This window comes from Haliaeetus leucocephalus, unplaced genomic scaffold, assembly GCF_000737465.1.
Source record: "Haliaeetus leucocephalus isolate CR32 unplaced genomic scaffold, Haliaeetus_leucocephalus-4.0 Scaffold517, whole genome shotgun sequence".
Lineage (NCBI taxonomy): Eukaryota > Metazoa > Chordata > Aves > Accipitriformes > Accipitridae > Haliaeetus > Haliaeetus leucocephalus.
Genome location: NW_010972953.1, coordinates 1450309 through 1476795, shown reverse-complemented (window position 1 = coordinate 1476795; position 26487 = coordinate 1450309). Strand labels below are relative to the sequence as shown.

General features: G+C 38.6%; 1 protein-coding gene across 2 annotated transcripts; it reads left to right on the top strand.

Annotated features, from left to right (window-relative positions):
* Positions 1–3052: 3052 nt before the first annotated feature.
* AGO3 (argonaute RISC catalytic component 3) lies at positions 3053–26487 on the top strand. 2 transcript variants are annotated; one of them, XM_010575978.1, is made up of 18 exons: positions 3053–3222; positions 7051–7171; positions 7706–7914; positions 9131–9267; positions 12857–12991; positions 15244–15331; positions 15477–15624; positions 15941–16060; positions 17314–17436; positions 17636–17769; positions 18231–18415; positions 18699–18858; positions 19979–20069; positions 20918–21112; positions 21468–21602; positions 22232–22333; positions 24028–24227; positions 24866–26487. In XM_010575978.1, the coding sequence occupies exons 1-18, from the start codon at positions 3077–3079 to the stop codon at positions 24972–24974; spliced, it is 2538 nt and encodes an 845-aa protein (XP_010574280.1). In that variant the 5' UTR covers positions 3053–3076; the 3' UTR covers positions 24975–26487. The 2 variants fall into 2 exon arrangements, with proteins under 2 accessions (XP_010574280.1, XP_010574281.1); XM_010575979.1 differs by lacking the exons at positions 3053–3222; positions 7051–7171; positions 7706–7914 and adding an exon at positions 7960–7993.

Below are 26487 nucleotides of genomic sequence, written 5' to 3'. Positions count from 1 at the left end.
ATGGCAGAGTCATAATAGTTTCTTAAACACAAAGAAGTTTCTCCTCTAAAACTTGTGGGCAGCTGAACGGTGCAGAGCTGCTCTTCAGGAGGCACCGGGAGACTGCGCGTTCCTCCATCTGCTGCGGAGCTGGGCTGTGCTGCAGTAATGCTTTTGCAAAGATTTTTGGAACTTTAACGACTTTGTTTTTGCAATGGTTAAATAACATGAAGGCATCGGTCTGCCAATCATAGTAATTCTGTGCTATTTAGAATAATACTACTTCTGGTATTTTTGGTTCGTGTGTTTATTTCCATTAGCTTGACACAGGACTTAGGCATGAGGTTGAGTGAGTCATTGATATGATACGGGAGCAGTAGCTGTCCTCAGAGAGCGTCGTTTGTTATTTATGTTTTATTGGGTTTTGAGTCACAGGTTTGAAGCCAGTGACGCAGACTTTCACAACATGCAATCTGGCAATTTAGTGTATTTTGAAAGGAGGATATTCTGAGTGGGTGCTAGTGTATTTGGACAGTGATAACAGAATTGAATTACACTATACTCATGCTTTTAAGTTAACCTGTCCAAGGGAGCGTGTGTATCGCACCAAATGATAGCAAAATCAGCTGAATTTTAAAAAAAAAAAAATTGTTCCTGAATAGTGTGTAGACCTGCACTTCTTATTCATTTATTGGTCACTTAGTTCATGTTTGCCAAAATCTGGGTTCTAACTTCCTCCAGGGTGAGCTGTTTCCTGAGGAGCCACGTGTGGTACAGCTGAACAAGTCAGGGTAAAGAAAGCCTTTGTCTAACAACTGGTATTTTCTTGTTTTGTTCACCACTGTTTTTCAAGGAGCAGAGTTTGGAAGCCTGCTTGCATACTTGGCTTTGGGTAGAGCGTTTCTTTCATGACCCAGGATTTTGAAGTGCACCCTGTCTCATATTAGTAACTGAATATCATTTCTCTGTTTCAGGTTTTTGCCCCTGTGCAGTTGATCACTAGGATTCTGTTAAGCTGTGCAAAGGAGTAAACAACAGGATAGCATTCCCGTAAAGGGGTTTATCTCTTCTCCAGCACTCTCCAGTAGTTGAGTGCTCAGTTAAAAAGTTCAACTTAGTGCAACTTCCAGAGGAGATGGTGACAAAGATTTCAGCCATACTGTATTTCCCTGTTCCATGTGCTTCTTCACTTAACCTTCATGAAGATTGTCTTCATGCTGGCTGTTGTTTCTGTGCTTGCAGATTTTAGCAACTGTTTTCACATTTTATGTGATTTTAACAAATGGGGTGGGGGGAGACAGGGCAGACCAGACTATAGCAACCTTTATAACGTTACCTTTATTTCAGCAGTTTTCTTGGCGTTTCCTACAGATATGAACTAAATATAAACTATGGCATGTATGTCTTCATAATGTTAAAATAAGCTATTGAGTCATTTATGCCACTCAAATGTTTAGTAGTAACTTTTTGCATATGCTTATATTCTGAAAATATATCTGGAGTAAATTGTAGAGCTGCTTTTACTTGTGTGACAGTATTAAAATGAAGAGAAATTTTAAGAGAACAGATGCTTGGAACAAGTTTTGCATAAGCATAGTCTGTGAGGGTGTTTTAAATGATGCTTCTTGTTTTATGTTTTTGTTTTATCTTATGGCTCGAAGCCAAGCCCACTCAGAATTTTTTGGTAGGTTTCTGGGTAGAGCCAGACAAATATTACAGTAGAACTTAAGCTTTGATGTTCACCTATTCTCAGTACAAGGTTTCCTTCAAGATAATGAGATTTTTTTTCTGGGAATGGTGGAGATTAATCAAAAGGCAAATAAGACTTTTTTACCAGCACTTGACATTTTAACTCTTCTATGAAAATGAGTGGGCTGGAATTGCTATCTGCGTCACTGAGTAGGAGTAGAGGGGAGAATTTTAACTTAATCGAATGCTCTGTAAATCATGACATTTGTACGATGAGTAATTTTTTAAAACTCAGGCTACAAAGCGTTTTGGTTTTGTTGTTTCTTGACTGGAAAGAGATTTTTTTAAAGTGGAAATACCAGTAGAAATTCTTGAAAGTGGACTGTGTTTACTACTGTGTTTGGTTTTGTAAGGCATGAGTAACCCAGATCTTGAGCTGAGGATTCTCATCTAAATTATGCAAAGTAAGTTAAATCAAATCAATAACCAGATGAGAATGTAACATATCTTACTAGACAGGCGTTTTTAGCTGACTTTCAAAATACCCATCTCTTACTGCAGATTTCGATGGTTTCTCTGAGCAGCTGTGCGGGTATTCTTCTCTGATGTATAAGTAATCAAGAGTTTTACAATCCCGTGTCTTAATCTTAGTCTTTCCTCTTCTGGCCAATTGGCTTTATCGGTGCAGTTAGACAGGAGGTAATGGTTTTACTATTCATCCATTTTCAGCCAGCGAAGTTCAAGAATAATATGTCTTCCAAGACTAAGCTAATAATGGCAATGAAATTAAGAGCTTATCACAAACAACATACATCAGTCCAGAACTGCTCCCATATTTTTGTATTCTGCGGCAACTTTGTTATTACTAGGGTGTTCAGAAAAGACTTGTAAAACTTTTTTGTGTTTTAATGGCGGTCAAGCGTTCTGCAATAGTAAAGTGTTATGAAGAAAAGCACACTTTCTTTTTGTTTGTTTCGGAAATCTGATTTTATTCATGCTAATCACAGAAGCTGAAACTCATCAGTAAAACAGTCTAGCTGTGGGTGGAGGCTCATGAAGGAAAAATGGGCAAGTGTTCATTTGGAACTTAATAGGTTAGCACGCTGTTTGATGTGTACTGTTTGATACAGCTAATCTTCCCTTCTTCCAGTGTGCTGGCTCTGGTGCCTGCCTGGTCACCCTTGAGTCTGTCTGGGGAATTGCCTAAGACTGAAAAAGGGGAGTACGTTAGTAAGTCTCAATGAGAGACAAGTATGTGTACCTGCAAATGCAAGGAGCCTTACGTATTTTTAAATTGTTGAAATGTAAGCAAGAAGTACCTTTGCAACACAGCTTGTCTGTTGTGCTTATCTTCTAATCTGTGGTATTTTTTTCTTTTGCAGGACCCGTCGGGGCACAGCCCCTACTCATGGTGCCCAGACGTCCTGGCTATGGCACCATGGGCAAACCCATTAAACTGCTGGCCAACTGCTTCCAAGTTGAAATCCCAAAGATTGATGTCTACCTCTATGAGGTGGATATCAAACCAGATAAGTGTCCTCGGAGGGTGAACAGGTAAGAAGGTGAAATTTGTTTGTAAGTTATACTGATACTGAAATTTTTAAGCAACAGAGAGACCTACTGAAGTAAATATAGTCTCTATGTAGCTTAAAATCTGAGCATTATGCTATGGAGTCCTGTGTGCCAGTTCTCACAAACATCTGTGAGACAGGTACAGAGCCTTTTCCAGGTTCTCTTCAGTTTGGTTGTGGCCAGATGCTATGAAGTGGGCCAGCCGTTAGTGGTTACAGTAATTTGTGAGCTGTTTGGCAGCAACCCCCATTCTTCAGGGTAGCATAAATATGGTATAGCTGTAAGCAATTACCTGTTTTGGTTGCAATACTGGCAGTAGGTACAGGAGGAGACAGCCTTCAGCTGAAAAGCTTCCATTAGGAGCAGTGGTACAAAAGCACTGCAAACAAACTAGTTTTCCCCTTGTTAATTGGTATTTCATGCAATCAGCTTAGTATATTTGAAATGGTCAGACTTGGTTTGAGCTTTACCTGTGTCCTTTTTCTGTTGTTACAGCATTTTGTATAGCACATTGTATCTCATCTTATTTTCATGTCTGCTATGTATTAGGGTCAGTTAAATCCCTTACTAGGCTACTTTATTTCTAGGTTGCTGGTTAAATGGAGAGAATATTTTCATATTCTATGTCCCTGTTTATTTAGTGATCCAACAAACTGTCTGTATTGAGTGCAGGATTCTTCAGCCTTAACAGATTGCTAGTACAGCTCTTTATATATGGTCTTTGTTTATTTCGTCCTAAACCTCATAAATTTGGGAGCCAGAGGAGCCTCCTCAGCAAGAGTAGTCAATTGAAAACCTGACATTAGAGCTAGAATAATTTTTGCTTTTTAAAGATTACAACATTTACTATTTCCTGTATTTCTTCTCTGCATCTAATAATTTTTTTAGGAGGAGTTACTTGTTAGTTTCTTGTGAAATGTGTTTCATCAGTTAAAGTTCAGGGTAGCTGAAAAGCAGTTTTTTCCTCTTACATCTGCAACTCTGTTTTTTTACATTTTAACAATAGCATATTGCTAGGGCCTGATTCTGGCTGGTGATTTTTTTCCCCCTGCTAGCTGCATGCTGCAGTTATGAAGGCTATATAAATACCTATGTTAAGTATTAATTAAAAGGAAACTAATAAATTGCTAAAATTGGGGTATAATAGTTGTGTGAATTAACTTTTAATATAATCTTACTGTTAGGAAAGGTTAATTTACCACCATATTGTTAAATGAAGAATGTTTGTGAAGCTATGCTCATAGGGGTACAAGGAAAATATAAACTGCTCTAAACTGACTTACTGTTTTGTATGTCTGGTTCTTTTCGAGTGTGATCTTGTAATGAAGATAAATGTCACTTCACTTAAAATCTGTTGACCACAAACACTTTTTTTGTCTGTTGTATGGCAATGCTTGATTAAAATAGACTAAGGGAGACAAAGCTGTAAGAGCTCTGGTTGCTCCAGCAATTGCAGTTTTTGATTCTGTGTAGTTAGTTGTTTCCATAACAGTGGGAGAAACTACAGATGTTTGAAAATAGTGCATTTGAAGTAAGTTGTTTTAAAATAGCAACTCAATTATATTTAAAATTTAAAAGGGAAAAAAAAATCCCTTTCGTGGTCCTGTTTGTAGGGTAATTTGAAGCTTGCTTCCAAAACCAAAATTGATGTTTGTCACAGCTTGTTTTAGTTGGTTATGCTTTAGACAAATGCTGTGTCTTCTGAAGTTTTCAGTTCATGTGGAGAGAGGCAACAGCATTAGGTTTGAGTTTGTAAAGTAACTCTGTGTGAAATGATCAATATTTTTGCTTACCTAAATAATAATGATTTCCTGAAGAGCATGTTTGTGGCTGATAGAACTTTTCATAACTTCTGCGAGTCTCAGATTGAGTATCTAACTGTTGCTTTTGACTTTTGTTAGGTTCTGTGAGGGTTGGTTGTTTCCCAGAAGTGCTTTTTAGAGACTGGAGTTAATTTTAAGTGCTTTAAGAGCTTTCTCATGCATAGATTTAGTTGTTGTAGTATAGGTGTAGATCAGATGCACTTTGTCCAGAAGCTCATCAGCTTTCTATTCTACCAGTAGAGACACTGTCTTCCTTTTCCCTATGCATGTTACCAACTGGTAGAAGCAGTTGTCTGGTTTTTGTCAAGGTAAACTAAGAAGACTAATTGAACACAGGCAGCAAACCTAATGAGTTGCTTTAATAGTCAAATATTTTCAAATGAAAGACTAAATTTGTTTTCAAATTTGACAGCAAATAGAGTATGTAAATTATGGATCCTAATATAAGCTGTAGTTTGAAAGCTGAGGGTAAATCTTGCACGCATATTGGTTTTTTCAAAGTAGGGAACCATGAAATTGGTTATTTAAAAATACTACTACTTTACCAACTTTCACGTGTGTAAAAATGTGGCAGGTGTTAGTTTAAAACTGCAAGAGCTTGTATAAATGAGCCAAATAAAAGAATATAGTATCTGCTGAATAAATGACTGGATAGTGTGCTGTGGATTACGCAGAGAAGAATGGCTTTCATTAGTCTAAATTGAAATCAGTATACTGAAATACCTGCTTTGAAGAATTTTCCTTAGAAATATGTTTTTCCCTTTCTTTTGCATGCTGTGACAGTTATTTCTAAGAAGTCAGTGGATTTACATAGACTCAGCTATTCTGAAATAGTTTGTGACTAGCATCCTGTCTGCATGCTTGTGTTTGGAATAAATAGAGGTTTTAGTTCTTGAATAGTTTTTGGCTTTTTTAAATTCACCTGCACCGTTATTAGCTTTTAGCTGTAGGGAGGATTTAAAATCTAGAGTGTCTTCTGTTTCCTTTTCACTTTCCTTTATAGCGATGTTCTTTACCACTGCTTCCGCTGTGTTGTAAACTGGAAAGCAGAAGGTAAACAACGCTTTGCTTTGAAGCGTGCCGTATGTGCGAGATGAATAGCAGAGCTACAGCTGAGAACTCTAATATGGGAGGTTTGTTTTACAGAGCCTCTTGCTCTCTCCCTGCTGCTCCTACTCTTCATGGCTAGCTTTTATCCCTCTGCTTTTGTCACAGGTTATGTGACAACAAGCTGGCACTTACCGAAATAATTTCTTTTGCACGCGTAGCCCTGTGTGTAGTGTTAGAAGGGAGCAGTGTACCAGTGCAGACTGGGGTTCTCGGATAAGATGGGCTCGTGCAGGAGCATGACTGAGTGCTAAGTAGATATTCTGAAATTGCTCAAGTGTATTGACGTGCTTTTAGCCAGTGAAAGAATTTGGATTCTGAGTGTTTAGTAACATAAAGAACTGTGAAATAGAGAGTTTCTCTTTCCTTGCCCCAATCCCAGCTGAGAGGTGAAAGTACTGCTACTAATTTTGCTTGAAGAGGAAGTCAGTATTTATCGTCTTCCGAAGTACTTTAAGCTAACGTTTCCTGGTCAGGCAACAGTATACTAGTAAGCTTCTGCTTTGCAAGAATGCTGCTTTGCATATGCTTAAGAAAAGCGTTTAATTTCTGTAGAATAAGGGAGTTAATGTTGTGTCGAATAAGATAGAGTTGTGCTGTAACAAAGGTTATACAAAGGCCCCAGCTGTTTCTAGCACTTTCTGAAATTATTTCCAGTATTTGAGCATTTGTGTTGATTATGGTTTCATTCTTTAGTGTTTATCTGTTATTTTAGTTGAAGTATGTGAAGCATCTTTTTGCAATAGCAGTGGGTGTTCTATAATTCACTTGAGTAATATGTTTGTTGAAACTACTTCAGCAAAACACAGGCGGTGTGGGAGCCAGTTCCAGTCTGATATTTCTTTGAAAACTTCTTCACTGTAAATATGAACTTTTCTAGGGAGGTGGTGGACTCAATGGTGCAGCATTTTAAAGTGACAATATTTGGGGACCGTAGACCAGTTTATGATGGGAAAAGAAGCCTCTATACAGCCAATCCGCTTCCTGTGGCCACTACTGGGGTAAGATAACTAGAAAAAAATGGTACTTGTAGCAGCTTCATAGGACAGAAAAAGAAACAAGCCCAACTTCTAATATTGCTGAGTTCAGAAAAACTGAAAGTATCTTAAAGTATCTGTATTGAAAGAGTCCTTCTAATGTATTTTCTGCAAATTCCAATGTATGTGAATGTGCATGTACTAGTTGCATTCAGAACCTCCCCTACAATTTAGTGTCCTCTTTCTACAGCAAAATCTATTAAATGCTCAGTTTTACAGACTGTAATATGTTATCTTACGATGAAGTACTGATAAAAAAAATCAAACCACAGTTTCTCTGGAATTAAGAGTTTTCTGATTCAAGATGACAAAGTTACATGATCCTCTTCAGCTTGGTGAGGACCCAGTTCTCTTTATTTTGCGCATTTGATAATGTACTTTTATCAAATGTGCTGTGTCCTAAATATCTGAGTTTGAGTCTCTGGCCCAGTTATGGGAAAGTGTGGAAACTCGGGACTACCAGACTGGAGATTAAACAGCTGCTTTCCCCCCATGCAGGTGGATTTGGATGTGACATTACCGGGAGAAGGTGGAAAAGATCGTCCCTTCAAAGTGTCAATAAAGTTTGTTTCTCGGGTGAGCTGGCACTTGCTGCATGAAGTTTTGACAGGAAGAACCTTGCCTGAGCCTCTGGAACTAGACAAACCTATCAGCACTAACCCTGTTCATGCTGTCGATGTGGTGCTACGACACCTACCCTCCATGAAGTAGGTTCACTGTCTTCCTGCAGTCTGTCTTTACCTGAAGTATCCCCACTGGGAGACCTTCATCCCTGTTTCTTCACAGGTGAAAAGAAAAAATGATCATTCCCCTTACGCAGCACAGCTGGTTAGCTGAACTGGGGAGATTGAAGCTAATTATGTAGAAGTGTGTATTTCTGTAGGCATTTAAACTCCAGAGCAGGTGATGTATTTGTTTGAAAAGATCATGAAACAGGAGACACTCATAATAGGCATTAATTGAAATAACTGAGAGATTACAGTATGCTGTAGCACTGCTTTCATGTTTTCTGCTCAAGTTGAGCCAAGTATCATGCACCTGATGGCTGTGACTGTCTAAAAAGCATGAGTCTTTAATTCATTGATGTACCCATCAATGGTGCATGCTTCTCATGTTTTAAATACACAGTTGAGACTAGATACCTGTCCTAACAAAGTCTGTTATTCATTATCTCAGAACCCTGAAACATTAGAGAAGGCCAAATTAATTTTGCTTTATTTGATCAATGAAAGTTACTTTTAAAGTTTGATTGCTGGCTTTAGATGGTAGGATGGCTTTGCACAGGTGTTTTTCATTGGGTGTAGCTGACTCTTAATATGTGGTTTTATGGAAGCCAGTGTTCCTCATCTACCCCAGATCCTAAGGAAATATGAAAGATGTTAACCACTATACTAATGCCTGTCCATTACAAATGTGAGGAGGTGTGGAGGTTCATGAGCAGCTGTTTTCTGTCTGAGAGAGAAACATTAGTTTCTCTAGTACTTTATTTCTACCATAGGTATTACTTCTCTGAGTGTACATTGTATTCAAATATTCCCTAGTAAAACATGCAAAATGGTATTTGAGGTTCAGTCCAGTGTATACAATGCTGTTGTACAGAATCTGCTGTGATGGAGATTATACTTTCTTGAAGTGGAAGATCAGAAAGGGTAAGTTAACTTAGTTCGCAATTTGTTGTAAAAACTGAAAGTGGTTTTGTGTTGATAAAACTAGTAAATGCGTTGTCTAAATTTAAAAACACTGCAATAGGAACAGAAGAGTGTGTTATTTAAACTTGATTCTAGGCACAGATTCCTGGTACACAAAATTCCAAAAATAATAACGCTGTGTGTTGTAATCTTTATTATAGAATTTTTTATTTGGAAAGCAGTACTTTATATTTGGAAAGCAATAGCATAAACGTGTGGTCAACTTTTTCACTAGGTATACCCCTGTGGGCCGCTCCTTTTTCTCAGCTCCGGAAGGCTATGATCACCCCTTGGGTGGGGGTAGGGAGGTCTGGTTTGGATTCCATCAGTCTGTTCGGCCTGCCATGTGGAAGATGATGCTCAATATTGATGGTAAGTTGGGATTCAGGGTTAAGAATAAAGATAATAATGAACATGCCTCTAAGAATAAAAACGACTTTGCCTTTTGGTCATTTTGGCTGAGTTTGTGGTACCATATTTCTGTGTGGTAATAACTTTTGGTGCCATCTGTGCAGGGGGATTTAGTAACCAGAAGCCATCTTCTACACTGATTTCTTAATTCATATTGTAGATAATAAAGAGTTAAAGAAGCTTGGGGTGTTTTGCTAGAATTTGTCAGAATAAGAAAACTTTCAAACTTTAATTGCGTTATACACTAGGGGTTTTCACCTGAAAAATACTTGTGTCTCATTGCTCAGTTTGAAGATTTAGTAGTTGTCTCTTGTAATATCCTTATGAAATGCAACATTAACTGTGAAGTCAACCTACTGCAGAAGTTGTAATGATAATCGTAGAGTGAGATTGTAATAATGAAGTGTATGTATGCATACGTTGGCTTCCTGTTCAGCCAGTTCAGACCAGACCTGTGTGGCAAAGGCTACCTAGAAATCATAGTCTCTTTTTCTGGATTTGTCATCATGTCAGTGTTTGGGCAGAAATTTACCTGCCATATTAAAAAAACCCTGCTATATAGGAAGGACAAGTCTAGCATAGCTTGTTTTCCTACTTAATTTCTCTATTGGTACATCCACAGTGATACAGGCAAATTGCTTAAGATGTGTTTCCATGCAGCTGTCCGCAGTAGGTGTTATTCAATACTTGCAAGAAAACTCTGTAAAATATATCACAAGCACTTTTGTGAATAGGGCTAATTGAGATGGGCTTTCTTATGCAAAATCAAATCTGCTTTGCACCACTTTATAAAGTCCCAGATGAATGCATCTGAGATCAACTGGTGCATGTGTCAGACTCCCTGGTTCTGTAAGCACTCTGACTCTAGTTGTTAAACCCCTGTTGAAAAGCGTCAGTGTTTGAGATGCAGGTGCTGCATAAAGTTTTCTCTAATTTGCATTCTGTTCTCACTGTTTGAAATGCTGTATACACCCAAGGTAAATAGTCTGTCTTTTTTGCACTAGGTTAAGCACTCTTAAGTTAAGTTGTGCTTAGTGTCTGTCTTGGAGCATAATAAAATGTTGCAGATGATATTGAGCTTTCGCGCTGAAAATTTGCAAGTCCATGTGTTCTGGTTTACCTAAATTGTGGAGAATACTCATGTGACTTCAGATGGGTTTGTTCTTGTAAAATTACCTTTCAAACAGCAGCCATGGTGTAGCTATTGTTTGAAAGATGAATGTAAAAGTCTTACCTGTCTGAGAAATAACCAGTACTATTATCTATATGCTAGGTACTGAGATAATACTCTTGTCCTACCTGAATTGTAGTTAATTTATACCAATTTATGATGTACTGTGCTATTACTTTCTGTGAAGCAAATTTTTCTTACCGTCATTAGGCAGCATAGTAGTAACTCTTGCAGTAGAAATTTTTCAGTCCTTTCTGTGAATGAGAAACTTAAGAACTTTCTATGCTACAATTTACAGGGCAATCACTTTATATTGTGGTTTGAGGCTGCAAAGATGATGTTCAAATCCTATCGCTTGATTTTGTTCTAGTTGTTTAACTCTGTGGCGGGAGAGATCACTTGCCAATTACCGTCACTGGCAAAAGAGACTTAACTTGGGGAAAATTATTTCAATTTATTACCAATCAACCAGAGTAGGGTAATGAGAAATAAAACCAAATCTCAGAACACCTTCCCTCCACCCCTCCCTTCTTCCCGGGCACTTCACTCCCGGATTCTCTACCTTTCCCCCCTGCAGTGGCACAGGGGGATGGGGAATGGGGTTTTACGGTCAGTTCATCACACATTATTTCTGCCACTTCATCCTCCTCAGGGGCAGGACTCATCACACTTCCCCTGCTCCAGCGCGGGGTCCCTCCCATGGGAGATACAAACTTCTCCAACGTGGGTCCCTTCCAAGGGCTGCAGTCCTTCAGGCACAGACTGCTCCAGCGTGGGTCAGGGGTCACACGTCCTGCCAGCAAACCTGCTCCAGCATGGGCTCCTCTCTCCACGGGGCCACAGGTCCTGCCAGGAGCCTGCTCCAGCGCGGGGTTCCCATGGGGTCACAGCCTCCTTCAGGCATCTGCCTGCTCCATCTTGGGGTCCTCCACGGGCTGCAGGTGGAGATCTGCTCCACCGTGGACCTCCCTGGGCTGCAGGGGGACAGCCTGCCTCACCATGGTCTTCACCACCAGCTGCAGGGGAATCTCTGCTTTGGCGCCTGGAGCACCTACTCCCCTTCCTTCATCGCTGACCTTGGTGTCTGCAGGATTGTTTCTCTCGCATGTTCTCACTCCTCTCTCTGGCTGCTGTTTCTGTCTGTCCCAGCAACTTTTTTTCCTTCTTAAATATGTTACCACAGAGGCGCTACCACTGTTGCTGATGGGCTCAGCCTTGGCCGGCGGCGGGTCCGTCTTGGAGCCGGCTGGCATCGGCTCTGTCAGACACAGAGGAAGCTTCCAGCAGCCTCTCACAGAAGCCACCCCTGTAGCCCCCCGCTACCAAAACCTTGCCACACAAAGCCAATACAAACTCGTACGAAGTTCTCTGCAAAATCTGTTTTTCTCTGTGTCGCTTATGTTGCTGTGGGAAACAAACTGCACCCTGCCAGTCGCTGGGGGTGTAAGCTGTTTGTGTTCATTCAGTAATCGACATCCGGAGGTGTTGGCCAGAGTGTGTCGAGTAAAGTTGGCAGCCTGCTAAAGTGACACACGTCTGAAAAATGTTTCATTGTATTAGCACTGATGTGTGGTGGTTTTGGTACATGAGATCTGGAAAACTAATAAAATGCTTGTCAAGTATTTCTCTTCTGTTGTTGCCATTTAAAGTTTTAAATGTATGGAGTAGTTTGTGTTTGAGATATATTTAGTGCCACCTCACCTTTCTTACTAAAAGATACTCTTTCAGTTGCTTATAGCTTTGTCAAACAGATTGTTTATGGTCTTCCTTCCATGGAATGAGTCAACTGTCCTGTTTAAAAACAGAATATTGTCACTTAATGTGATTGTGTCGTTAGTATGCAGGGAGGGTAAGATGTTTTGGTAGATCAAGGGTTGCACGCCCCACGACACTAACATAATTGGTGTATAGTCAAAATAGTGCTCGTTTCTCCCAAATATTGTTTCAGTACTTGAGATTGTATCATTGACAAAATTATATTGCATATTGAATAATCTTAGCTTTTCATGTTAAAAGGTCTTCAGTAGAGAGATATTAATACTGTCTCTGCTTGCAGCTCCATACAGAGTCGAAAGAGAATGTCTCTCGGGGACGTTACAGCTCTCTAGAAATAAATACTATCTGGGGAAAAACCCTTTCAAAACCCTGAAATGCAAAGTAGTTACAGGATGACTGTGCTGGAGACTGATGTGTGACTGTGGGCTCTATGCTGGCTTTTGTATACTTAGTTGTTGCAAGGCTTGCTAATCCGTTTTTAAAAATGTGTGCTCCACAACATCTGCTTGAGGGTTACCTGGAATTTTAAAAAGCATTCTTTTGTATACTGCTTCACAACATTCTGACTTGGGGTTTTCACACTTAATATTTTGCTCTTTTTAGTTTCTGCCACTGCCTTCTATAAAGCACAACCTGTAATTCAGTTTATGTGTGAAGTTCTTGACATTCATAATATCGATGAACAACCAAGACCTCTGACTGATTCTCATCGGGTAAAATTCACCAAAGAGATAAAGGGTGAGTAGAAGTGTATCTGTTCTGTCCCAGGTAATGCAGTCGATTTAATTCTAAGGGACTTGTTTGAACTGGAAACCTCCTGTTTAGCACGTATCAGAAGGGCCCTGGGACTGCCAACGGCAGTACGCCCTGTTTCTAGTTCTAGTCCTAGTCCTGAATGAAACAATGCAGCTCTACAGAAATGAAAGATGAAAAATTAGGTATGTTCCCAGTGGCTTAAAGAGGGAAAGAGAAATTGTTTTCTTTATTGCCTGGATAGAGGTAAGTGGCTGTTGCCTTGCTGGATGGCTAACCTTTTATAAGCAAGGGTCATTGAGGCCATAGTGGTATTGTGCTGTAAGTCTCCCACTGTTTAAATGCTGAGGCAAAATGAAAATTGATTTCAAAGCTAACATCATTGATTCTTTGAAAGTATGCTGTTGCACTGACTTCTAATAACTGATTGCCTTGTAGAAAAACAAGTACCACTTGCTAACTTGCAGCTGAAGGCCAAATTCCATTCCAAAGGAATTGCATAAGCTGCTGGTTTGAGTAGTTTCACTCCATATATGCTACTTTGCTTTGTGTTTCCCATATCCTTTTATTCCAGTGTAATTGGCAGACAGAGGAACCTTGAAAGAGCTCGGTTTTTCAAAGCTCTGCTCTTAAATGCTTGTGTTACTTGATGCAAGATTAGATTATATTGAAATACTGGACAGCAAAAAAATAAATCTGAGCTATAGTTATAAACTGATGTGTTCATAGAATAGTCATTAGTAAAAAAAAAAAAAAAACCTTAAAGGAATTATTTTGTAGTAGTCTTAACACACCTCCTTTTTACATCTACCTGTCTGTTTTCATTCTGGAAGACAGCTAACTGGAGAATGAGAAGCTGTCTTTGCTTGATCTGGCATGCCTCAGACACTTTGCTGCCATAGTCAGACAATATTGAAAGGTTACCTTTGCTGTCAATATTTATTTTTATTACTGTAGTATATGGGAACTCCAGCCAAGATGTGCTCATGTATAGTGAAACAAATCCTGCATTAAAGAATTGGAGCCTGTGAGCAGCTCTGTGGGAGGGTAGTGCCTTCTGTAGTGTCACAGCAGATTAATGACAAAGCAGTGAACGGGTTCCAGGTATCTGTGTATTCACAGCCCTTTTCTGCTTGGCCACAGTGCTTCCTGGTTTCTTTTTTTGTATTTTCTCTTAATGCTGTATCAGGGCAGCAGTAGTTTATTTTTGATTATGCCATCCTCTAAGTAATACTGGTGTTAGTGTCGCAATTAGTGTTGTCAGGAATCAGTGAAGTACAGTTGATACTTCTTTGGAATGTCTGTCTCCCTAGTAAACTAAACATGGTATCTGCTATCTGGTACTTAGGGACCTGATTTGATATGGGGTATTCAGTCTGTGGTCCACAAGCCTCAACAGGACAAGTCATCCAACTGCTTTCTCAAAAGACTGTACTAGTAGACTGTAGGTTGAATCTTTTGGGTGAGAAGGCTCTGTTTTCAACTGCCTTCTCTGCCATGGGGCTGGGGAAAGACATAACAGCATGTTGATGCTATGCAGCACTTGTGTGATAAGCCCAGTACTTCAGCAGATGTTGAGTCTGCTCTCTCTGTACAGTACAGACAGTGCATGCACAGTTAATAGAAATAGCCACTGAAAGCCTCTTGAAGCTGCCATTGTTGCTGTCATTATTGTGGATAGAGACTCAAGTCTGCTGAGCCTCTTGTGTGGGCTGGGTGCTTTTAGACGAGGCCTTCAGCTGCTCAAAATCTGAAGTTAAACTGGGTCGGTGAAATTAAAGAAAATTACAGGCTGAATGTGGACACAAAGCTAGGGGGGAAAATGAACAATAAGGCAGAAATCTGGCTTTGCCCTTTTAAATTCAATTACATTGGAACTGCTAGTTTTAAGAGGTATGCAGCATTGAGAATGAGAACAAAACAATATGGTGAAAACAACTGTCTGTGTCTGAGATCAGTCACATGCCTGTTAAATGAAACTGCTACAAGAAATTCAGGTGACAGAACATTAAATATTACACACTATGATTTGTTTTTGAGGATAATAACTGATTAGTCAGAAATTAAATCATAATGAAAGCAAAATGTTTAGAGAATAATAATTTCTTATGTTGTGCTGTTTGATGCTGACCATCAAAGCTGTTGGATTAGAACATGTTCTGTTATAAGAAACCTTGTGTCTCCTGTGCAAATTTTTGTGTAGTTATGACATCGGGGTTTTGGGTGCTTTTGTGCAGGTCTAAAGGTAGAAGTGACTCACTGTGGAACGATGAGAAGGAAATACCGCGTTTGTAACGTAACAAGAAGGCCTGCAAGTCATCAAACGTAAGATGCTTTTTGTCAGAGCATAAAATCTGTGATAGCTTAACACTGAATGTCTATCAGGACCTAATATTTGATTAGTTTGGGGGATGTCGATACTTGCCAACTAAGATTTCTTTACATTTTATTAAAATTTATGTCTTTTCAGCTTTCCTTTACAGTTAGAAAATGGCCAGACTGTGGAGAGAACAGTAGCACAGTATTTCAGAGAGAAATACAACCTCCAGCTGAAATACCCTCATCTTCCTTGCCTACAAGTGGGACAAGAACAGAAACACACCTACCTGCCTTTAGAAGTAATGAACTCGTTCTGATAAATCAGCTTGATATGGGTAGACTATATCATTTTGCAAAATGTTAAGAAGTAGTGCACTTTGCAGTACAAGCATCTTTACATATTTACATGTTTGTTATTCTTTTCTTTCACTAAAGACTTACCTACATTTTTAAAACTGCTTTAAAGTTTAGAACTATGAGAAAGAAGTACGCAGTTCCTTAAACACATTGAGGGTGTGTTTTGTAGTGATAGCATAGTACTGTGTACGTACGGTATGTTGGGATCTGTTTCTAAGTGCTCCTATTGTGTATTGACGCTTCTGATTTTCCTTTAAGGTATGTAACATTGTAGCTGGCCAGCGGTGTATCAAGAAGCTAACGGACAATCAGACATCGACTATGATAAAGGCCACAGCAAGATCTGCTCCAGATAGACAAGAGGAAATAAGCAGATTGGTTAGTTCTTTAATTTCAGTTTGGTGTGATGCTACTCGCAGATAACATTAATGCAAAATCTTCTTATGTGACCTGCCTAGTCTCTTCATTCCTTCTAGCCCTTTAATGTAATAGATTAAGTACATTCTTTAACATGACTTATTTAAAATAGCTTCCAACAATACCTTGAGTCCAGCAGTATGGGCTCTTGTGTTATAATCTTTACAATTGCTTCTAAGTAGGTATTGGAAATACTCAGGACAAATAGTTCAGTGTTATGTTGTATTGGGACATCAGGGCTTTTAAACAAATTTGTGAAATGGACTTGGTTTTAGTACCCAAATTCATGAGAGTAAGATTTTGTTCTAGGTGCATTTCTGTTCCTTGATTCCTGTTGATATTTGAACACCATACTTTTTTTCATTATTATAGGATGCTTATATTTGTAGTGGTGCTAAATACTTTTAAAATCATGAGCTAGACTCTAAAGACTTGGGTCTTGACCATTGCCCTTTTTTTTTTTTTTCTGTTAATAGTTTGAAGATATAGTAGCATCACTACTTAATTTTAATAGATACTGAAAACAAACTGGAGCAACTTGATTTGTCCAGAATAATGCAAAGAATCTGTAACAGGGTAGAAGAATGATTCTAGGTCTCCTAAACCTCAGTCTTGTACTTGAGATGTTTGCTTTCTTTAGTAGACACTACATGTTTTCACCTGATAACACCAGTATCTTTTCTTGGTGCTGAATCCAGACACCCTAAATGTCATTGTTTTTTTCTAACTTGAAATATTATAAAACTTGAACATTTTTAGTTGAATACTCTTATACTTATTTGAAACAGTCTGGGTTTTGAGCTGACAAGTTAGCCAAAATTTTTCAGTTAAAATAAGTCTCCTCTGGAAAATACAGAAGACATGAATGTGCCATAATAAAGTGAATTAATTTTTTTTAATCTTGGGTTTGCTTGTCTCTAAAGGAGAAGGCTTTTTGATCTATCCTGTGAGTAAACGAAATGCTTTTGAATGAGCATACTACAAATGAGCACTCGAGTAACTAAGGGAACAAAAAAAATCTCATCCAATGTATTTCATGGTATTAATTGTTTTCACTGGGGATAGGTTGATAGTGTTGAGCAGTTAAATCTGAGCTTTTTTCAATGACAAGGGGAATTGTTGTATAACACTTCTGCAGCATTCCTGTTAGCCTTTTGTTTGTTATATGAATTATAAAGAGATACTCCTGTAACATGGAAAAACTCTTCTTCTAGGTGAGAAGTGCAAATTATGATGCAGATCCGTTTGTTCAAGAGTTCCAGTTCAAGGTCCGTGATGAGATGGCCCATGTGACAGGGCGCGTGCTCCCAGCTCCAATGTTGCAGTATGGAGGACGGGTGAGAGTTTTGCATTTTGTTTCTGTTTTGAAGAGTGATTTCCTGTGCACAGTGACTATTTTAAGTCAGTTCAGTTGCATTGTGCAATACAGGGATCAGAGTTTGAATGGTAAACTTCTTTTTGTTAACCTGAAACTGAAAATAGCATAGGCTTTTTTTTTCCCAGTCACTTGAGTATCTATCACTTTTGTTTCCACAGAATCGAACAGTGGCAACCCCAAGCCACGGAGTATGGGACATGCGAGGGAAGCAGTTTCACACTGGTGTTGAGATCAAAATGTGGGCTATAGCTTGCTTTGCAACACAAAGACAATGCAGAGAAGAAATACTGAAGTAAGGCATGTCATGGTTCAGGCTTTGGACTTTTCTCTTAATGAAGCCATCTTAGTGAAAACATGAATGTAGGACTTCTAATGAGTGTTTTACCTGATTTTAATCATCAAAGATGTTAGGGAGAGAATCCAAGCTGTTTTGCTTCCTTGCTGGAAGCTACAGTCAAAACACTGTACCTGGGTACACCGTGGGGTTTTGGTCCTGTGACATTGCTGCTTTGTATATAGTTCCTTCTAGCATCTTGAATGAAATACTAAAGGTGTCTAAACTCTTCTTTCCCATTCTGGCCTGTGGGGTTTCAAAGCTGTACAGCCTCCACGTAATGAACATTTTTAAAATGCTGCTTTAAAAGCTATTTGGAATTGTCTTCATTTGAGTAACACAGTTCTTCTGTCCCCTTCTGCTTTGGTGGTTGTGTGCTATTGCTACTGCAAAAATTCAAAAAAGCTTCTCATCTTTAGGGGTTTCACAGACCAGCTGCGCAAGATCTCCAAAGATGCAGGGATGCCCATCCAAGGCCAGCCCTGTTTCTGTAAATATGCCCAGGGTGCAGACAGTGTGGAGCCCATGTTTCGACACCTCAAGAACACCTATTCAGGGCTTCAGCTCATCATTGTCATCCTGCCAGGGAAAACACCGGTGTATGGTAAGGGAATATCTCTGTCTTTTACCTGTTTGGTCAAGTATTGTTCTGAGAAATTTGCTGCCCAGCATAAGTTAGAAAATTCTTCAGGACCATTCTTTAGACATTAGAAACCAATGTTTTGCATCTGAAGATAAAACAAATTGGAAGCAGGTCTGAGTATGCAGATAAGTTGGAAGTTATTTTGCAGAGTATGTACGTTTAAATTATTGTGACTTAAGCTAATATCAAAATATAGCCATAATTTCAAATGGACTCAAGTTGTATCCTAATATTTGCTTCTCAGCGGAGGTGAAGCGTGTGGGAGATACACTGTTGGGAATGGCCACACAGTGTGTTCAAGTCAAGAATGTCATTAAAACATCTCCACAGACCCTATCAAATCTGTGCCTGAAGATTAATGTTAAACTAGGAGGAATCAACAACATCCTTGTACCTCATCAACGGTAAGACTCTTCACGGAGACTGATTTGGGTTTTGTTTTAACAGACGTGATTACGTTTGCTACTTAGCACCTAGAATTTAAACATGGCTAAATTTTAAGGTGAAATATTCTTCTGGTACCTTCAAATATTTGAGGTAGCATTAAATTTCTTCTGGCATGGGTCTGAGCAGTTGTTGGCCCATGAGTTACATCTTAAGCCAAGGTTCTTTTCAAATGTTTGATCAGTATCAAAAATTTGAAGAGAAACTGCAGATCTAGAGATGTTGAAATATTAATATGATCAGAAGTTTTTGTGAATTTAAGAGCATACAACACATCACAGAATATAACTGTTGGACATACCAATGTTAATGAGGGTAGAAGAACACTGGAGGCATCTTCTCTCACTGTAATAGTCTGAGTAATTCAGCTCACACTTGTTCATAGCTGGTCTCTAAGCTCTATTTGAATGTGTGCTCCAATTGCTTTGATGCCTTCAGTGAGAAGGTTTGAGAAGTCCAACCCATGTGTGCTCGTTTCTGGATCATTCTGGAGAAGCACAAGTCTCTCAGTCCTGAAGAGCAGAAATTTGGATTGACTCTAACCTTTACTAGAGCATACCTGTTCCTTGAGCGGAAATATGCATAATGCAAGGTAGCAAGCCAGAAAAACTTTTGGAGTGCAAGTCTTAAGAATTCTTTCCTGAGAGCTTGGAGTCCAGTGGTGTATGGAAGAATATTTTAAAGGCACTGGGAGACCATCCTGCTCCTTAAATCCTGTAAGCCAGAATAATGTGTGCACTACTGCATCCAGCCATTTGTTGCATGGCTAGTGTAATCATCCTGTAGAATGATAGTTTCTGTAAGAAGCCGTCTGTACTGTTCATGTGTAGGTCTGTGGCTTTTCTCCACTAGAATCATGCCACAGTTCAATGGCAGTTTATTTTGGAATGACTGCTGTGGTGGTTTTGAAGCTCACATCTTGAGCACAAAGATTTCATTGTTTAGGTTTGGCCAGAGTACCTGATAAGAAGGCTTCTCTGTGCAGCTTAGCTGAAATATAAACAAAACCCCATATTGAGCAATAACCTTGTGCCAACTGTTCATCTACAAGTGTGACTTAGCACTTTTTTCTTTTTGAAGACCTTCTGTGTTCCAGCAGCCAGTGATCTTTTTGGGAGCTGATGTCACTCACCCTCCTGCTGGAGATGGAAAGAAGCCTTCAATAGCTGCTGTAAGTTTTATTAAATTAGCATTGTTTTTTCATCTTAGGTAAATGTTAGAATAGTAAATGCAACTCATGGACTATGTCTATGTCAAATATATTTCAGGGCTTATGCCAGTTCTTTGTACACGTTCCCAGTGTTATTAAAAATCATGTCTTTAAAAGAAAAACACTGCTTGATACTTTAGACTGTTTTCTTAGTTTTTAATTTTTAAATCAAGGTAAAATGGCAGTCATGTTAAATAATATATTTCTGCAAAAATATTCTAAAGGAAATAATGCAGCTTTGATGTTAGTTAATAACATTAATTACATTTTTCTCCCTTTAAAAAATATAAAAAAGGCCTGGTTCGGCAGGAATGCTTTTGATGCTTCTTACCTTTTGTGTTGGTACAGTCCAGGAGATCAAGGTGGTGGTTGGATGCTTGGTCAGTCCCTTCCTATTTTGTCCCCTTGGTATTTTATTTGGCATTGACTGCAGTTATGGAAACTGTGTCCTTACTTAAAGTAACTAAGGCAAACTGAAGTGTTTCTCTGTGTAAAAGGTGAGAAAACTTCAAAGAAAAAATGGCTGTGTCTGGATTATCAGAATATGCATTAGTGTGCTGTCAGCAGCGGGGGAGACCCCAATTCTGCAGATGCATTTCAGGGTGCTTGGAGCGCAAGTTTTATAACTCTTTTCAAAAAGAGTTCAAACCTGTACCTACTACAAGTTACAGTTAAAAATGTTACTGTGGTTGTTCTAACATAAGCATTTTTTACTTGAAAATTGTTCTTCTTGGCTTTTCTGCTATTTTAATTTTTTGGGAGTATAGATTTGCTCTTGAAGTCTTTACTCATGTAATCTTCCCCTGAAGGTTGTAGGTAGTATGGATGCTCATCCAAGCCGGTACTGTGCCACGGTGAGAGTTCAGCGACCCCGGCAGGAAATCATCCAAGATCTAGCCTCCATGGTGAGAGAGCTTCTCATCCAGTTCTACAAGTCAACACGGTTCAAGCCCACACGTATCATATTCTATAGGGACGGGGTCTCTGAAGGACAGTTTCGACAGGTTGGTTCATTTGTGGGTTTCTTGAAGGACTGTGTTGCTACATAATAACTCCACTTGTAATATTTGAATAGCTGTGCTGTTTGAGTTGCCTACATTTGCACCAAGATACCACAAAATAATTGAGACTTTTAAGGAGAGAATTTCTTAAGCACGTTGGGTAAGAAAAGTGGCAACTTCTTCACTGTCTGGGAAGGAGAGGTCTTAGAACTTGGGAAACACTGTATTTCTAAGTACTTCCTAAGATTGCTAACTGTGCGGCAAAGTTGCACTAAGTGTTAACTACAAACTGTTTATTAGGTATTGTGTGTAGAATACAATGGAAGGAAAACAAACTACTCTGTTCTTGTGCTTGTAGGTTTTGTATTACGAACTGCTAGCCATTAGAGAAGCCTGCATCAGTTTGGAGAAAGATTACCAGCCTGGAATAACCTATATTGTGGTGCAGAAGCGACATCATACACGATTGTTCTGTGCTGACAGAACAGAAAGGGTAATCACTGCCCTCTCTCATAGTAGCCTTATGTGAAAAGCTTGATGTCAAGCACTTATGCTGCTGGAGAAAATATTAACATGGGCTTCTCTGTCAATTGTCTTTGCATTCAGGGAAGATGTTGGGTTGATAAGCATAAAATGTGGCCCCAAGTTGAAAAATCATTGACCTTGACTATGTTAATAAAAAAAAAAAAAGTAGTCCATTAGTCTTTGTCAGTGAACTATAACTATAGCTAACATTCATGTAACTAACTAGGACCAGGTCTACAGCAATTGTAGTAGAAGAAAATAAAACATGATGGAACCCTGAACTTTTCTATTCTTCTGAGTGAGTCGATCCAACCTCAGGCTGACTATTCTAAATACAAATGTATGTGCAGCTTTTCTGTCTTTCTGAGATTGACAGTTCTGAAGTGCTGTAGGTGCAATGTTCTGCGTTGAGATGGTGGAGCCGTACAGCGTCCTTGTCAAAATCCTAGGTTGCTGTATTGACACATTCCAAACAGTAACTGAGGCAGTTCATTCACTGAAACCTTGCATGTGTTGAATAGAAACTTCTATTTTTAATTACAGTTGAGATGTATAAACAGTTCTTAGCTGCACTTTTTAACAAAACCTTTTCTCTAGGTTGGACGAAGTGGCAATATTCCAGCTGGAACAACTGTGGATACGGACATTACACATCCATATGAGTTTGATTTTTACCTCTGTAGCCATGCTGGAATACAGGTATGATTGTTTCTTTGTAAGTAAATGTGAATTTAGAACATGTTATTTTTCTCCCTTTTGTGACAGTTGTGTTTACAGTTTATAGTTATAGTTACAGTTATAGTTCACAGTTATTTAGTAGGGAAATGTCATTTAGCTCAGTTTTATGAGGTATCACAGTGTTGTGGGACTAACAGTATTATTTGCTTAAGAGGTGGTCTCTGCTACACCTTTAAAACTTGCATTGATGGTAAGTGATGCTTTCCTAAGTTTATTTTAAAGAGGTCACTTTATTTTGTGCCTTTGTTATTTCTGAAAATAAAACTTCTACTTTTATTGTTTATAGCCACAATGAAATTAACGTTGAATCAAGTTTTCAAATGTAAACAGTTTGAAGGACTGAAGGCAATGTTTGATTATTTGCTGACTAAGTGCAGACTAGTGAATTACAGGCTATGGAAATTAAATCCAACAATGTGGTGTTATTGCCAGCAATACAGTGGAGAGTCAACTTAATGCCAAAAATTGTATCAGGATATTGTTTAAAAATGGAAAAAAATTAACTCTTCAAATTTTTATGTCAGTCTGACCACATCGTCATAAGTTTTGTTTAGGTTTGGTGGGCATGTTTTCTTTTCAAGTTTTGAATCATTGCCATGTTTTTTATTAAGGAGTTCAAAACTTCTGCTGCTTTTCTCCACTTAGATGTATATCTTCATGCTAGGTCTGGGCAAGCTAGTTTTTGGCCCCTTGGAAAAAAAATAGTGTCAATATAAGTTGAAGCAGAAATGCCAGATGTAGTTGCAGCTCATTGTTTTTAATATAGCAAGCCACAATAAATTGCTACCTTTTTATATATATACAAATATATTTTTAAAAAGAGAGACTTCTAGCCTGGTTAAAATACAACTATTGACCTAATTCAGTTACACTGTAAGTTTTAACTCTAGTGCCTCACACCTTTTGTGGGGGGAGGCTGGAGGGAAGAGGAGTGTTCACTCCAAAAGAGTGTCTTTCAGAGCAAGTGCAAGTCAATCATTTGATAGAGAACTTTTAAGAGTTCCTAAGAACTGTACTCAGTATTCAGTACTGGTTAATGAGCTATAAGGAAACGTTGAAGTACTGATGGTGAACGCATGTATCTGGAGGGAACCTTGACAGGAGTGACATGTAAAAATTTGATTCAGCATAATGCCAAAGAGCAATGCAACTCTTGAACCTGTAGGAAAGATGACATTGTGTAGAAGTAAGGAAGTGTGTGTTTTGGGGTAGAACTCGACAGGTAACTTCTGAAATACTGAGCTGTTTCTGGTGTTCATACTTTAAATTAGGGTGCTAAGGAATTGGAGAGAGTTAAAAGCAGCAGTTATTTCTCTGGGAAATGTGTCTTGGTGAGAAACAGTTTTAATTGAAGGTAGTTAAGAGGTAGTGTAATAATGGTTTAGTCATGTTGGGAACAGGTTTTGATTGTTGAGGCTTATCTAGAAGGCATGTGGGTTTTTTTGCAAGCAAGAATAATTAGAGTAACATAATCATGTGAATGTTAGACTCCTATTCATCTTTGAACACATTTAGGGCTGACATAAGACTGAATTTTCTTTGGCTGCTGTTATGTAGGAGTTCAGACTAGATAGTCTGGCCCTTTCTGAACTTAAAAATCTGACTTGATTGTATGGAAAAGCCAGATAAGTGAATTCATGTTCCCTTCTTCTTAGGGTACCAGCCGTCCCTCACACTATCATGTTTTGTGGGATGATAACTGTTTTACTGCAGATGAACTTCAGCTGCTGACTTACCAGCTCTGCCACACATATGTGCGCTGTACACGATCGGTTTCTATACCTGCACCAGCGTATTATGCTCATCTGGTAGCATTCAGAGCACGATACCATCTCGTGGACAAAGAACATGACAGGTAAATGAAAATGTGTGCTTAAGTTTTTGTCCCTATTGGTCTTTGCTCCATTGTCGGGCATAAAACCATCTGACTGTAGATAATTACTGCTCATTTTGCAGTTAATTTCTGTTACCTCTGGGAGTAGTCTTAAGATAATCATTCCTGACAGCTGCTGCTTAGTGTCAGACAGGAGTGGGTTGGTGGATTCTACTGAATAACACTTAGATTAAAAGAATTGAGTTTAGTTTAATAAAGTATTCTCTTATTACTTTGACATGGTCTGAGGGAATCAAGCCACACATTTAGTTTTTTGCTCTAGAATTAGAGTAGTCATGAATCGAGCAAATGTTAAGTGCCTTCCACTTACCTAACCCTGCTTTGTACGTCAGAAGTATTTTATAACCATCAAGCCATCAATATATTTGTAACAGGCTTATTTTTAGATGAACAAGCTGAGCAGCTAAGGTAAAGAGATTTGTCAAAAGCCTTGAGGTTGCTGGTGAATAGACAAGTAGATTTTTCTCAGTATCCTGATTTTTCTCAGTATTACTATTGCCATGTTGCTCTCCTCAATGTTGAAGAGATGTCAGGGTGGCTTTTTGATCCAAATTAATATGATTTACAGCCTTGCTTGTCGTCGTCTTGTTTTCTTGCAGTGCTGAAGGAAGCCATGTTTCAGGACAAAGCAATGGGAGAGATCCACAGGCCCTCGCGAAGGCTGTACAAATTCACCAAGACACCTTACGCACGATGTACTTCGCTTAAGTCAATAAAATGGGAGCATACTCACTGAAAGGAAGAACTGAAAAATTAAGCCACATACAATGTATGTTTTCAGTGGGGTTGGTTTATGGGGTGTGCCTCCGATCATGCTGAAGTTGACACTGTGCAGGGGCGAGAGGCTAACCCTTAAATTGACACAAGGAAGATTGTTTACTTCATCGAGGAACACAGCACTATTATGCAATACGAAACCAGCCAACCGCTTTTTTGGCGCAGAAGCACCGCCATCTTTTTTTTTTTTAGTTTCTCGTAGTTTAACCCTCTTATGCCTTTACCTCAAGTTGCTCGGCAGCACAACTATCTTTGCAAAAAAAAAAAAGTTAAAAAATTGATGGTGTAATTTCAAAAAAAAAAAAAGCAAACCACCTTTATAGGAACAATCACAATGATTGTTTGGGGAGGGAAGTGTGCAAAAAAAAAAAATTAATTTAAGTTTTTTACCCCACTGCATTGAGGAATCTTTCTCTCAATATTGCCATCAAGCATTCGAATGTGAACATATCCAAGTACATTTGAATGTACAGCACTAGCTAGAAAAAATTGAGGAAGGGGAAGAAGTTTTGCACACTAATCCAATAATTTGAACATAATTTAGCCAACTGCTGCCTTTGTGTCTTTCTTCACAGCTTTGGAGTTTTCAGCTCCAATAGTTCCCTTTTAAAAAGCAAAGAAGCTAGTGGTATTACGTGCAGGCAGTAGTGATCCAAACTCTTCTTGCTCCCTGGTGAATTTACTAAAGCTGCTGTTTTACCTAGTCCAAAAGTTTCAATTATTTTCTATCTGGCAAGTCAAATATGTTGAAGCTTCACATGAGATCAGATGTCCCAAGTTTTATGGGATTACATATAGTAAACACCAGAACTGAAACTTTAGAGCTAAGGTCTTTTTGGAAAAAAGAAAAATGCTAGTTTACTTGCTGCCTCTCACACCTTAATGTGATTTCATATGTATGTGTTTTTGAAGTTTAGCTTCCTTTTGTTTCTTTTATATTTATTAGAGTAATAATAATGCTTTAATTTAATTATTACAGAACATATGGTCAACATCAACTTTTATTTTTTAGAAATGTAACCATGTTTATTTTTTAAAAACTGACAACTTGTTTTGCTATCTTTTAGTGCAATAAGCGTTCTAAAGAAAAACTGTGTCCATTGAGCTGTACTAAAGCAGTGTTTGTACCACTAACTGTGGAAGAATGGACACCTCCATGATTTTAAAAGGACAAAGTAAAAGCCTTAATTTTGAAAGGAAAGTTTTATAGTCAGAAGGAATCTTGAATTTTCCTTTTTTAAATCAAAAAATAGCAAAAATGCTTCTAGAATTCTGCAAGCTTTACTTGTCACTGCAGTGTTTTGATTTAACAAAGGAATTGGCCGTATTTTTGGCTTCGAAATGTGGAGGATATTTGAATTAAATGGAAGGGGTTTTTTATTAAGATCTAAGTTTTTACATGCTTAGTTAAATCTATTTGACATCAGTAAAATGTCTGGAATTA

What these genes read in the sequence shown, in the direction of transcription:
- AGO3 (XM_010575978.1), top strand. Translation starts at nt 3,077, where the DNA reads ATGGTGCCCAGACGTCCTGGCTATGGCACCATGGGCAAACCCATTAAA. An exon ending in ACACCTACCTGCCTTTAGAA is followed by an intron (nt 15,625 to 15,940) that starts GTAATGAACTCG and finishes TTTTCCTTTAAG; the next exon opens with GTATGTAACATTGTAGCTGG. An exon ending in AGAAGCCTTCAATAGCTGCT is followed by an intron (nt 20,070 to 20,917) that starts GTAAGTTTTATT and finishes CTTCCCCTGAAG; the next exon opens with GTTGTAGGTAGTATGGATGC.